Source organism: Macrobrachium nipponense, chromosome 8 (assembly GCF_015104395.2).
Source record: "Macrobrachium nipponense isolate FS-2020 chromosome 8, ASM1510439v2, whole genome shotgun sequence".
Taxonomy (NCBI): Eukaryota; Metazoa; Arthropoda; class Malacostraca; order Decapoda; family Palaemonidae; genus Macrobrachium; species Macrobrachium nipponense.
This window is the reverse complement of record NC_087203.1, coordinates 105703792-105718708: the sequence shown is the minus strand read 5'-3', so window position 1 is coordinate 105718708 and position 14917 is coordinate 105703792. Positions and strand designations below refer to the sequence as shown.

The following is a 14917-nucleotide window of genomic DNA, read 5'->3' as shown; positions in this document are numbered from 1 at the left end:
TTGCCCACAGGTCCCTTGGATCTTTTTCCTTGGGACCCGTGGTGGCTGCTCAACACGTTGTGTAGCGAACCCAGACCCTCGCAGGCTGAACAGCATCGAGTCCTGGTGTGACCGTAAGAATGGATGGTGAATGAGAGTGTGACTGGCTCCTCTTCCCATCTTTTTCTTCCCCTCTACCTGTGGTTAGAGGGACACGGTCGTCACCCTGACTGGATAAGGACAAGATGCAGGTGAGCTACTCAACAGAGCCCCATCCTACCCTCCCTTTCTAGGGATAGGAGCGTATATCCACCACTTCCTCCAACAAGGGGGAGGAAGTGGATGCCAGCTTGAGACAACCCATACTTTATGTTGCCTCTTGCAAAACAGGAACAAGTTCTTGCTTGCTGGTACGAAAGAGATACGCTTGCCTCTCTCTTAGTACTCGGCCAGAGGTCTGACCATTGATCCTGCGGTGCACACCCCGATCAATCGGACAGAGGCTTGGATCCCTCCCTCGCTCTTACGACCAGGGAAGCATTCCAGGGATGGACGAACACCAGTCTGTTCATCAAAAGACTCAGATTCCTCCCACCAAGAAGTGAGTCTTCCTATTGTTAAAGGACCGATGGTTTGTATCACGTATCGGAACAAATGACAATTTGTCGAAAATTGCATTTTTCCTAACTATACAAACCTGAGGTCCTTTACATATAGTCCCTCCTCATGCCACCCCTCACTCTGCGTATTTTGCATGGGCCAAAAGCAAAAGTGATTTGTTTACCTCCCAGTCGCGCGGCGCGCGACTGTCGGACAAGCAGTTAACTACGTTCTCCACCCTTGTTCGAAGCTTACGACCGTTCCAGCTGCCGCTAGCTACTTCCTATTGTTAAAGGACCTCAGGTTTGTATAGTTAGGAAAAATGCAATTTTCGACAAATTGTCATATTTACAAGGTGGCGAGATACAAAGAAAAGTGTATTTGAAGCCACCAAGGGAAGACGGTTGGAGAGGATTTTGGAAGTTGAAGAAAACCGTCTATGGGCTCAAGGATGCAGCAAAGCATGGTATTGTAAAGTGGTGAAAGTAGTGAAGGAGCTTCAAGGTGAGAGAAGTAGACTAGAACCTAATATATTCTTTGGAAAAAGGGACAATAAAATGGAATGGCATTTTGTGTACACACGTAGATGATTTTTGCTACGAGGAACTGAAGGATTCTTAAAGGAAAACGATTGGGAAATGAAAGGGAAATTGCAAGTAAGAGAACAAGAGAAGTAAAAGTTTCAAGTATATAGGAGTATTAATAGAGCAGAAGGAGAATAGATTTTCCCTTAATCAATGGCAGAATATAAATTCCATAAGAGAACCAGAGGCTAGAAGATACATGGGTAATAGAGTGCTAGAACAAAAGGAGTTAACTTAGTATAGATCAGTGGTAGGACAGCTGAATTGGGTATCACTACACACAATGCCAGAAATATATGATGTTAGCGAATTAAGTAAAGCATTTAAAGAAGGAACAACTCAGGATATGAAGAAACTTATTAAAATTGTGAGAAAAACTAAGAGCATGATGGGCGAAGTTACAATAAGTGAGATGGAAGAAGAAAGGATTTATTGGGAAGCCTATGCAGACGCTTCATTTGGAAACATAGAAGATGACCATACTCAACTGGGTTATATTATTTCCTTGACAGATGGGAAGAGGAGAAGTCCCATATGGTGGAAGTCTAGGAAATCCGGGAGAGTGACAAAATCCACCATTGAGGCCGAAGCCCTGAGTGTTGGGGAAGCTGTAAACGGATTGATATATTTCAAGCATTTGTGGGAAGAGGTAGTGAGATGGATGAAAGGAAAAGAGCAAGTGGCTGATGTATTAACTAAAGCAGGAGTTTCAGGGGAATGTATTAGAAATTATGTAGAGGGTAAAGAGTTGGAGGATGACGGAAATTAAGAGGGGGACTAGGTTAGGAAACAGTCGGAGGGGAGGGAGAAAGAGATAAGTGTGATTATATATTGTATAATTGTTATTGGTATTTTATGCATTGTTGAAATATGATGGGTTTCCTATATATGGACAGTATATGGTTGATTCTAGATTTGGTGTCTGTTGATGTATTTAAGTTGTGTTGTGACTTCATAGACAAGATGGCGGCGGCATCGGGGGGATGTAAACAATAACACGGGGCAGTAGAAAGCACGTGCTGGTGGTATTTGGTTGGTAGGGGAGAGCTCTCTTGTCTGGTAGGAGTTTTTGAGTCGTAAGTCTTGTTGTGCTGTTGTTCTAAGGTGATTTCTGGAGTATACTGGAGTTGGAGAAAGCGTACAAGTGGGTAGAATATTCATTTGTGTAATTAAAAGGGGTTAGGCTAGGCTAAAATTCAAAAAATGGACTTAATTTTTTTTGTATATTTTTTTTTTGTAAAATTGTAAAAATTGTTTGTGTAGCCTATCGTATTGCATGTTGCATTCGAGGGGAAAAAAGGGGTGTACTTTTTTTGTGTACAATGTTTTTTAAGGGGAAATGATAAAAAATTGTTTGTCTAATCTATCGTATTGCTTGTTGCAAAGAATGAAAAGAAAGGGGTTTACTTTTTGTGTGTTTTGTATTTGAAGTGTTTGGGAAAAATATAGAATGTGTAACCTATCATATTTTGTATTGTGTTATGAGATAAAAAGAAGGGTTTTTTAAAATTTACTTCCAGTTTATTTTTTACAAATGTGGAAAAGTAAGGAGATGCTTTATTACAAATTGGGGAAATACGGTACTTAATTGCTTTTTGCATCGAGGTTTTAGTTTTAAGTATGATTTTTTTTCATTCAAAATCATATTTACTTTTACAGTTAGCAGTATCAACAAGGTTGGGTGAGAAAGGGTATGGAGTTGCCCTTGAACACAGATTTTTTACTTGCCTTTATCCAGATTTTCCCATATCTGACAGAGCTTTGTCTCTATTAATTCGGATAATTGAGAGATTACTGTACACACGTATATGTACTATATGTGTGTATTCATTGTACACACTCATTAATGCAACTTGTAACCAACAACATTCAGGTAGTTGAGATCCGCTATGTTGAGGTGTATCATGAATGTAAATAAGGGCATTCCCCGGTTATCGGCGCGGTTTCTGTTCTTGGCAGGGTGCTGATAGTGAAAACCACCCAGTTTCGGTTAATAGCGCCTTTGTTAGTATACTATGGTGCCGTAACTATTATTGGCACCTTGTGCCATAAATCGCCAATTTTTTAAGCTCCATAAAACCGGATTGCCATTGACCGAGTCCACCAATAACTGGGGGACTGCCTGTAACATGTTCTATGTTATAGGCTGAAAGATGAGTTTGCAGTTCTTACTACCACACAATAAATTTTACCAGTGCTTTGAAAGAAAAGAAGATTAAAGAAGTTGCGTTATAATGAACGGATGGATATCAGGACACTCAGAAAAGACAAGAAAAGGAAATAAAAAGTGAAATAAAATTAGAGAAGACATTTTGAAAAGTTAAGATAATTAACAAAATTTTTAAAAATCGATTTTGAATATGTAAAAGCTGAGTATGTCATTTTAAATATAAGAAATAAGCTTTATTGATAGTTTTTTTTTTTTTTTTTTTTTTTTTTTTTTTTTTTTTTTTTCCCTCTGGGCTGCTGGGAAGTTTTTCATTCTAAATACTTTGTTCAAGACTAAAATTTTTAAGTTTGGAATTCGTATGTGATTTTAATATTTATACTTCATTAATGTTTTCATATCTTTTCTTTATGTGATTGCAATATTTATACTTTGGTATTGTTTTTAATATATCTTTTCTTTCTCAGAAACCACCTCCATATGTACGAATAGACTCCAACCGTCCTGTAGGTAATGTTCGTCTCAACAAATTGGACCTTGGAGCTGTAAATCGATGCGAGTGTGATCCTTTCTCAGAAAACCCATGTGGATCAGATGAGAAGTGCTTAAATAGGTACAGAACTGCAATGGTAATTTTTTGTGTGACTATTAGATAGTAGGAGTTAGAGAAATATGAAAAATTTTTCACTTATATGTAATGCACCTGTTTTTGTTCATTATGTAAATGTACTCCATATATTATGCATTGTACTGATGAGAGAAGAATTAATTGTGAAGAGCAGTGTTTATTTAGACAAGAAAGGTTTGTATGGTTTTTATTATGAATAGCTTTTGGAATATTTAGAAAGAAGAACCAAGTAATGTGTTGCACTGGGACCCAAAGAATTTGTGTGTGTTTATTGGATCTGCTGTGCGTTATTGAGGATTCTTGGTATAGAACAAACAGTATTTTTTTTCAACATATTTGGAAATTCTTATGAGGGTTAAGCTTGGGCACCTCATTATGTTTTCTAGGAGCAAGCTTTGCCATGTTGCCTCAGAATTTTCTGTTAATTGTATTTTGACCTTAGTTTATGCATAATTCAGGAGAGCTTAAGATTTGTTAGCTATGAAAAATACAAATTGATTAAAAAAATTTCATTTTTATGTCGTCTTACATTTACCTGACAAAGTTATTAACTTGCTTAGTTTATATGTTAGCTTTATGTAACTTAAATTAATTGGTTGACTTACATATCTTTCACTGGTGTATTCCTTTTTTTAACATATAATATATTTTTTACGTTTCAGAATGCTAATGTTTGAATGTGTTAGAGAAGTTTGCGGAGCTGGCGATAGATGTGGTAATCAGCGGTTTCAGAAACGACAGTATGCTAATGTCCGATCATTTAGAACTGATGAAAGAGGATGGGGTTTAAAGACATTGGAGGATGTTAAGAAAGGTAGGTACTTATTTCATAGTATGTAAACTCAATCATTTAGAAATTATAAAGAACATTTTTTTTTTCCTGTCTAGAAAATAAATTTGATAATTTTATGAAATGGTATGTATTTGTAAGTAAAGAAATAATCATCCCCTCCCAGCACCTGTAAGTAGGCATTGGATACAAAGAATCTAGAAGCACAGAAATAAAGCAGGCTTGGCTAGATGTGCGTAAATGAGCTAACATTAAAGTTGAAACAAAGGATAAAGTAGAGAAGTGGGGGAGATGTTAGCCACAACACTCATGCATTTTTTATATACAAGAGGCAAGATATAGAGAAGCAAACTCAATGTAATTGGTAGTAACTTGGAGAAATATAGAGCAGACATACTGGTCGAAGAAATGATCGATATGATAGAAGGGAACTAATGAATGAAAAAGTAATGAAGATTAAGATCATTTTAGGAGAATATAATGCATGTGTTCTCAGTATACTAGAAGCTATAAAAACAAATCTTTCGATGTTGAGAAGCACAGAGAAGTCAAATAAAAAGTTTACTTTGTTATACTGTATCATGAAAGTTATGTACAACTTAGCAAAAACTGCTGTTAGCAGACTTGATAGTTAGGGGGAGACAAGTGGAAGAAGTTAGTAGAATAAAAACAGAAAATTAAGTCAATAGGATTGTTAAAATGTAAACAAATATTACAAAATTAGAAGGTGGATAGTACTCATATAGAGAAAGATGAAAGGTGAAGTAAAGGTGTGTAGTGAGAGAAGGCCTTGAAGCTCTTGGCAGAGGATAGGTAGGGAAGAAACTATGGATATGTACAGATTGCAAAGGCAAAGATGAAAAATTTGGAGTACTGGAACCAGAATTTCAGTATAGCAAAAAGAATTATCAAGGATAGTGTTATAGTTAAGGATACATGGAAAGGCTGTGAATTGAGACGATGAAAATGGAGAGCATTTACGTTGGAGTGAATATGAACTTGAGGATATTGACATGAAAATTGAGTTGCACAAGTTATTTAAAAATTGCCTACACATCTCAACATTTGCCTTTACTAGGTAACACTACCTACAAAGTATATATTTTTTGATTGCACGATTTCTGGTCAAATTGAAATAATTTGTAAATATTAATCTGGAGCAAATCTTGTGTCGATTAAATCATAAAAGAAAAAATTATAAGGTCATGTTGATTGTACAGTATGTATCAGGTCAGAAAGTTGAAGTAACTAGTAATGGAAATGATTTTAAAAATAAGGACCAAATGATTTTACTATGATCTGAATAACCAGCCCGAGAAGAGTCTACTTAAGACTCAGAGGTCTGGAAAAACTAAGCCATATTAATAGTAATAACTATGATCTGAGTAACCATAAACCATTCATGTTAGATAATGATAAATTATTTATCTTTGCTTACAGTAACTTCTCCCATTAACTAATACCAGTAACTGTGTCCACATTTAGAAAGAATAGTTAGAAAAATTCTTAAATTTCAAGTCAGAAGAATTTGGATACATAATTCTGTTTTTTTCTAGCATTTTAATGTTGAGACCGAGAACATTTTAAAATACAAAAAATAGATATATTTAAAAGAAACACAAACTTTAAAGCTATGAAAAGCCAACTGATTATTCCATGTATTCTTTTCAGTAAGCAACATGAACAATACCTCTCTCTCTCTCTCTCTCTCTCTCTCTCTCTCTCTCTCTCTCTCTCTCTCTCTCTCTCTCTCTCTCTCTCTCTCTCTCTCTCTCTCTCTCTCTGCATTGTTTGTAAAATTCATTATTGTTCATATACAAAACAAACCGGTCTTAACATTAGGATAAATACTCAGCACCAGCTGGAAAACGGTAAAGTTTAAAATAATTGTGTACGCAAGGGACTATTGGCATCTTTGCTTGGTCACGAGACATGTGGAACCACCCACATGCCCCTCATTAACTTGTGACCCCGTTAGTTATTTTCTTACCACCTTTAAGTGAGGACGTGCTTTGCTCCGTCCTTTTAAAGCCGGTTTAGTTTGCCCCCTGTGTTTTCAATTTGTTGTTTGGAATTCCCGGGTATGTGAACTTGAACCCTTCTCATGCTGTGAGACTTCTTGGATATCACAAGAAGCAGATAAATGCCCTGTTATTTTCTTCGACGTTGAAGCGCTCATCGTGTAGTAAGTCGTAGGTGAAGAAACTCTTGAGGTACAGTTAATTCTTTACCTGTGCTTTGGAATATCGCATATTCATATGGATTGCCTGTAATCCAAAGCTTTGATGTATCTGGATGTGCTTTTGGAAGTAATTATGACTAATTGTGCGCCTTTCCCTGAGGGGAGAGGTGTGCATCGCCATCTTGTTTTCATTCCAGATACGTGGGTAGAGAGGATGCAGGTGTGCGGTCGGCGTTAGGCTTATCAGGAGAACCAACCCAAGAAGGACAGTTGGTTTGATGTATTAACGTTGTGTTGCCACCCAGGATCCCACGTGATGGATATCCCTTTTATCCTGAAATGCACTGAATTGTGGTCGGATGGGTCGCCATCTGTAAAGAAGAGGATAGTGCAACAAGGCAGCCTTTAATGTCAGGTTGCTGTGCCTACGAGAATAACATCAACAGCCTTGCACTTCTGGTAGGGTGCTGGCTTCGCATTCGAGATACTCAGTGACGTCATAAACATGGCGACCGCGATGACGTCACTTCACAGCTGCGGCCTACACGGAGACATGCTTCCATTTTCATTTCGAGGTACAAGAGTTCTTTACAACTATGCTTTCAGATTGGAGGTTTTTAATGCACATTGTTTTTGAGAGAAATTACAACTGTTAGGAGACATAGTCACATAATGGTAAAGACACAAGTCTTTCCTGTGTATCCTTCCGCTTAGACGTCATCAAGCTTAGGTGACTGGCTTTGATGCAAGTGCGTTCTGCCAATCCTGGAAAAATAGGGACTTCGTAGCTGATCCTAGAGCCAAGAGGAGAAGTTTCTTCCCCATTTTCGAGCCAGGATTGTCACATCCCTATTATATGAAAGCACAAGAAGTAGTTGTAATGATCGAACAAGTGAATGATGGAAAGTTAGTCTAGTGTGGCTGCTGTGAAGAGTTGGAAAAGGCTAGAATCAGGGATTTCTTGACTGATCCTTGTGCCAAGAGGAGAAGAATAATTTCTTCTTCATCTTCGAGCCAGGACTGTCACATCCTTGTAAAGTAGAAATGCCACAAAAGGTTGGGTCTCTTGATCTTGGCTGCAAGAGTACTATAAACAGCCTCACGCTTCCATCAAGCATGTTAACGTCATGGCCAAAACCGCTTGCAAATGGCGGTATTCATGACGTCACAACCTACTGATTCTCGATTTACTTCGCTGCCTCCAGAACCTAATACACTTTCTGACTCATTGGTACACACAGTAATGAAGAATAAACAGGATCTAGAGGTGAAAATGGCTAAGTAAGACAAAAAGGAAAGGCGTGATTCGTCTTCTTCGTCTTCTTCTCTAGATGGTGTCATAGCTAAGTTCGATGGCATCGCTGAGTGTACCAGTCAAGCGTTGGAGGATACGGGATTTCGTGACTGATCCTCGGGACAAGAGGAGAAGAGTAAATTCTTCTTCATCTTCGAACCAGGACTGTCACAGCCCAATCAGCAAGAAAATCAAGAAGTCAGTGGCTGGTAAGCTCAAATCAATCGGACAAAGCCGTTTACAAGAGTCCAAATGAGCGAAAGCGTCGACAGTCGCTGGGCTAGCGGCCGACGTGGAGTTGTCAGTGGTGACTACAAAGAGTCTAAGAGAGACTACAATGCCGTTGCTGAACTTAATACATACGCCAATATTTTTACAAACATTTTCAATGGACTAGATGTCAGTGTAATGTAATATGATAAAATTGCTCTCATATTTGTATATAGTATTGCAAACAGATACCTTCTCAAATCCTACTGACTATAATTTTGTTCATGAAACTTACCCAGCAGATATATATATAGCTGTATTTCTCCGAAGTCCGACAGAATTTCAAAAACTCCCGGCTCACGCAGTGGTCAGCCAGGTGGTTAGTACCCATTCCCGCCGCTGGGAGGCGGGGTGTCAGGAACCATTCCCATTTTCTATTCAGATTTTTTCTGTCGCCGGTGTTGATAACAACTGTTTTCAACACCTCCGTCTAGGATTTTCGAAACTTCTCTGTTACTTGAGTATCCTGTTTGTTTTTTGGTTATCGAACGTGGATTGTGACTATGGCTTACGCTGATAGTGGATTGGATTTGAATTTGGTTTGGTTTTTTCCTTTAACTAAGATGTCTGGGACTAGTTTATCTAGCACCAGAGTGTGTTGTATGGAAGGTTGTAAGGTGAGGCTACCGAAAGGTTCGGTAGGACCCCACACACAGTATGTAATAATTGTAGAGAACATACGTGTGTTATAAATGACCGTTGTAAGGAGTGTGAATGTCTGTCTGATTCGGGTTGGAAGGCTTATGAATCCTATGTGCAGAAATTGGAGCGTGATAGGATACGGAAATCTTCCTCCAGGAGTGTATCAGTCAGTAGAAGTAAGGGTAGTAAGGTTTCTCCTACTATACATTCAGTAGTTGGTACACCTAAATCTGTTTGTTGGCCTTCGGGCCCTGAAAATGTTGTGCCTTCGGGCCCTGAAAAATCAGTGGAAGACAATGCCCTTTCTACGATTCTGGAATCAATACGAAACCTAGAATCTAAAGTGCTCGCTTTGGAGGGTAAAAGCATTATTAGTGAAGAAAGTGCAGTGAAAGTGCCCCAGTGTTGTGGAGGGGGCGTCAGATCGGCCCTATAATGCCTCTAGGCCTGGACCTCTGTCGAACTTCCAAGCCCAGGAAGACGGGACATGTCGAAAGCCGCAGGAGGGTTACGGGGAACCCCCACCGATCTGGCGTCCCTTCGGCAGAACCTGTAGACGATCCCAGGCTGCCAAGGAGTGTGCGAGTGCGCGTATCCTCCGCGAGTGCTTTTCGTCCTCGGAGGCGTCCTCCCCTAACAGGAGTTGGAGCATGAGAAGACGCCTTCACGTCCTCTGAAAAGAGCTATGACGTTAAATGTCGCACAGGCGGCTATCGTCAGTAGTCTCTCAGAGGAGGGCGCAGAGTCTCTTTGCGCTGCTTCTTCGTTACGGGCTTCGCCTCGAGACTTGGATTACTCTCCACCGCAAAAAAGATCGAAAACTCAAGGTGTCGCACAAGCGGCCAGAGTCTTCGATCGCAGTGAAGAAGACGCTTCACGTCCTTTTTCTCCTGTTGGTTTGCGGTCTTCACCGGAGAGTTTTGCTGCATGGACTCCTCAAAGGAGAATTATGATGTCATCTGACGAGGACGCCTTGGAGCGGCCTAGTCGTTCTAAGAATAGAACTAGAACGGGTCCTGTGAGAAGGGATAGGGCTTCCCCTCGCCCCTCGCCTTCTCATAGGATCAGTTTTTTCCTGAAAAAGAATCTTCTACTACAAAGAGTGTTATCAGGTCGATGCAACAACAACTTGCTTCGTTGCTGGCTGAGAGAGAATCAGAAATTCGTCCGAGAAGAAAAGATGATAGATTACCGATTAAAAGATCTAAGAGGTCTCCCACACGGGTGGACCGATCGTCTTTCGCCTGTGAGCACTCATTCTAGATTTCGTACGTCTCACCTGCAGTTGGAGAAAGGGCATGAAAAACTTCCTACGAGGATTCGCCCAGACTCTCGAGGCTCGCTTTATACAAGAACGGACGATCCTATGGTTGCGAAACGAGGCCGTCTACAATCTGAGAAACTCGACGCTCCTAGTTCGGCTTGGAAGGAGCGGAGTGTTCACAGGGACGCCTGTTTAGACAAGCGGTACGCTCGGACAGACGTCGAGCGTGACGCTCACCTGGACGCCAGGCGTGGCGCTCGGATGGACGCCGAGCGTGACGCTCACCTGGACGCCAAGTGGGACGCTCGGCTGAGCGACGAGCGTGACGCTCACCTGGACGCCAAGCGTGGCGCTCGGCTGGACGCCAAGCGTGACGCTCGGCTGGACGCCAAGCTTGACGCTCGGACGGATGCCAAGCGAGACGTTCAAACGGACGCTTTGTTGCATATCCATCAGGTATCACAGCAAGGTATTAGTATGGAACCTCAACTGCAATCGGCTTTTCGAAGGGACTCCCATCGAGAGAATGAGCAAGAAATTGGTACCGCTTTATCTGAATCTTTAGATATTAATATTCAGAATGCTCCATGCACGTCAAAACAACGATCTTCATTAAAGCTCGGAGTGAAAGGACTTGTACCACCAGCTTCGGGAGTCCCCTTGGTCACTCCTATAGATGAGGAAGGATTAAGTAATATTTCAGAAGAAACGGAAGAGGATCAACCCGCTGTGTCAGATTCTTCCGATTATCAAGTTTTGGTTCGATTGCTTCGGGATTCATTTGGAGAAGAGTTCCAACCCGCAGCACCTCGGTCGCCTCCTCCTCAGTTTTCGTTGTCAAAAACAAATATGACTCCTGGATTTGTTAAAATGACAAAGTCTCTTTCAACTAAGAGAGCTTTTAAGAAGGTGCAAGATTGGATGGAGTCTAGAAAAGCTCAAGGAAAGTTTTCCTTTGCCCAGCCTCCTTCAAGACTTTGCGGCAAGGCTGGGATCTGGTATGATACAGGTGAGGATGTCGGGTTAAGAGCTCCCGCATCGCTCAAGGTGACTTTTCCAGTCTGGTGACGCACCAAGAAGGTCTCTTCTTTCATCAGCTAAAATAACATGGACACCGGCGGAGATAGACCACCATCTGAAAGGTCTTTTTCGGACAATTGAAGTATTTAATTTCTTAGACTGGTGTTTGGGGCTGCTTGACACTAAGTCTCGTAGTCAAGACTCAATTAGCTTGGGGGAGCTATCCAGTGTTCTCGCTTGTATGGATAAGGCCGTCAGAGATGGTTCAGAGGAATTGGCTTCACATTTTTGTGCAGGGCTCCTGAATAAGAGAGCTATCTACTGTAAATTTACTACCAAAAGCAGTGTCTCCAACACAGAAGGCAGAATTGCTTTTCGCCCCTCTTTCTGACCATCTCTTCCCCCAGGCTATGATTAAAGATGTAGCTGGAAGTCTACAGGAAAAAGCTACTCAGGATCTCTTAGCACAATCTTCTAGGACGTCCTGCGGTTCCTTCGACTTCAACACGAACCCAGTTTTCTAAGAAAATAAAGCCCTTTCGAGGTGGGAGCATCCTCTAGACCTTCTCCTAGAGGAAGAGGACTCTCTAGAGGCAGAGCTCAGTCTAAGTCCAGAGGTAAAAAAATGAGGAGGGAGTCCTTCAGTCGCCAGTAGTGCCAGGCTTCATTTATTTGCAGAAGCTTGGAAGAAGATAGAGGCAGACAGCTGGTCGCTCAACGTCATCGAGCGAGGATACAAAATACCTTCCTGAAGCCTCCTCCATTGTGCACAACACCTATAGATCTATCACCCTCTTACCATGGAGAAAAACAACAGATCTAGTACGATCTGATAGAACAAATGCTTGAGAAGAAAGCAATAGAACAAGTCGAGGACATTCAGTCCCCGGGTTTCTACAACAGGTTATTCCTGGTGCCGAAACAGTCGGGAGGCTGGCGGCCAGTTTTAGATGTGAGCAGTCTAAACCTTTTATAGAGAGACAGACGTTCAAGATGGAGACACCTCAGTCAGTGCTTGCGGCCTTAAGACAAAACGACTGGATGGTATCACTGGACCTGCAAGACGCATATTTCCACGTCCCACGATACAATATCCCCGATCGAAGAAATACCGTGCGTTTTTGTGTGAAGTGAATTAAAAGTTTTCCAGGGAATTCAGAGCTCTTTGCTTCGGTCTGAGTACGGCACCAATGATTTTCACAATTCTAATGAAGAATGTGGCGAGGTGGCTTCATCTTGCAAACATAAGGATCTCTCTATATCTAGACGACTGGCTCATTCGAGCATCGTCAAAAGAAAGGTGTCTGAAGGACCTTCAATCAACCTTAAACTCTAGCAAAGTCCTGGGACTTCTAGTGAATTTCGAAAAGTCGCAGCTGATCCCCACACAGTCCATCGTGTATCTGGGGATTCAGATGGATTCAGTGGCTTTTCGAGCTTTTCCGTCCCAGGGACGTCAACAGCAAGGATTAGAAAAAATATCAGTCTTCTTAAGGAAAGAATCATGCTCGGTGAGGGAATGGATGAGTCTGCTGGGCACCATTTCCTCGCTGGAGAAGTTTGTTTCCTTGGGGAGACTACATCTCAGACCTCTCCAGTTTTTCCTGAAGGAGAGTTGGGAGGACAAAGAAAATTTGGAGACAATTTTGAGGATCCCAAAGGAGGTAAAGGATCACCTAAAGTTGGGGCTCGGATCCGATCCTGTGAAGCTTTCGGAAGGAAACTTCCCTCAAACTTCAGAGCCCCGACCTAGTGTTCTCAAGCGTCCACCACCAGGTGGGGAGCTACACTAGGGAGGGAGGAAGTGTCAGGCACCTGGAGAGGGGAACAGGTGTTCTGGCACATAAATCTCAAAGAACTGGCGGCCATATACTTGGCACTTCAGTTTTTCAAAGAAAAAGTCGCAAACAAGATAGTTCAGATAAATTCAGACAATACCACAGCTCTGTCATACATAAAAAAACAAGGAGGGACTCACTCGCGATCATTGTTCAATCTAGCGAGAGAGATCCTGTTATGGGCGAGAACTCAGAAAGTAACGATTCTAACGAGGTTCGTTGCAGGCGTGGAGAACGTCGGGCAGATCTCCTCAGTCGGCAAGGTTCAAACTGCTGCCGACCGAGTGGACTCTGCATCAGGATGTGTGTCGAGAGCTGTGGAAGTTATGGGGACGTCCTCTAGTGGACGTCTTTGCAACAGCGAGAACAAAGAGGCTTCCGTTGTATTGCTCCCCCGTGCTCGACCCGGGGGAGCAATGCAATAGATGCACTTCTTTGGGAACCTGGACAGGGATGGATTCTTTACGCATTTCCCCTGTTCAAGATTCTGGGGGAAGTAATGAAGAAGTTTGCAATGTCAGAAGGGACGAGATTGACGTTAATCGCTCCTTATTGTTTGGCCAGCCAAAGGAGTGGTTCACAGAGGTCATGACCTTTGTAGTAGACTTCCGAGGACATTGCCCATGAGGACAGATCTACTCAAACAGCCCCACTTCGAGAGATACCACGGAAACCTCCCCGCTCTGAGTCTGACTGCATTCAGACTATCAAAAAGTTGGTCAGAGCGAGGGGTTTTTCTAGACCGGTTGCAAAAGCAATCGCCAATGCGAGAAGAGCTTCCACGCTTGGAGTCTATCAATCGAAGTGGGCTTCGTTTTAGGAGCTGGTGCAGAAGAACACGCATTTCCTCTACCACGACCTCTGTGAGCCAAATAGCGGACTTTTGCTCTACTTGAGAAACGACCTAAAGCTTGCAGTCTCAACAATCAAAGGCTACAGAAGTATGTTATCTGTAGTCTTTAGACATAGAGGAATTGATTTGGCAAATAATAAGGATATCCACAATCTTTTAAGGTCTTTCGAGACTATAAAAGATTCCTCAAACCTAAGTTACCATCATGGAATTTGGATGTAGTACTTAAATTCCTGTCAAATCGGTTTGAACCCCTTCAGAATGCCTCTTTAAGGGATCTTACAAAGAAAACTATTTTCCTAACGACTCTGGCGACGGCGAAGAGGGTTAGTGAAATTCAAGCCTTTAGCAAGCATATTGGTTTTAGGGGACATAATGCTGTTTGCTCATTAAGTCCTACGTTTCTAGCGAAAAATGAAACTCCGTCTAACCCTTGGCCCAAAAGTTTTGAGATTAAGGGTATGGCGGAAATCATTGGACACGAACGAGAGAGAGTCCTGTGCCCTGTCAGGGCTCTCAAGATTTATTTACAAAGACGAAGGAATGTCGAGGTCCTTCTAACAACTTATGGTGTTCGGTCAGAAGACCAGATTTACCGATGTCGAAGAATGCTCTGGCATTCTTCTTGAGAGACACCATTAGACAGGCGCATTCATCTTGCGAAGACAGTGATGTTAAGCTGTTGAAAGTGAATGCCCATGAAGTGAGAGCTATATCTACCTCAGTAGCTTTCCAAAAGAACATGGCACTCAATGACATTCTGAGTGCCACCTTTTGGCGCAGCAACTCAGTGTTCGCTTCACACT

At 41.8% G+C, this 14917-nt stretch overlaps 1 protein-coding gene across 1 annotated transcript in view; it reads left to right on the top strand.

Annotated features, from left to right (window-relative positions):
• Positions 1 to 14917, top strand: part of LOC135222937 (histone-lysine N-methyltransferase NSD2-like) — a 159509-nt gene that overhangs the window by 102485 nt on the left and 42107 nt on the right. Inside the window, 2 exon segments of the mRNA XM_064261387.1 lie at positions 3798 to 3943; positions 4621 to 4772. Of these exon segments, the coding sequence (XP_064117457.1) occupies positions 3798 to 3943; positions 4621 to 4772 (298 nt within the window).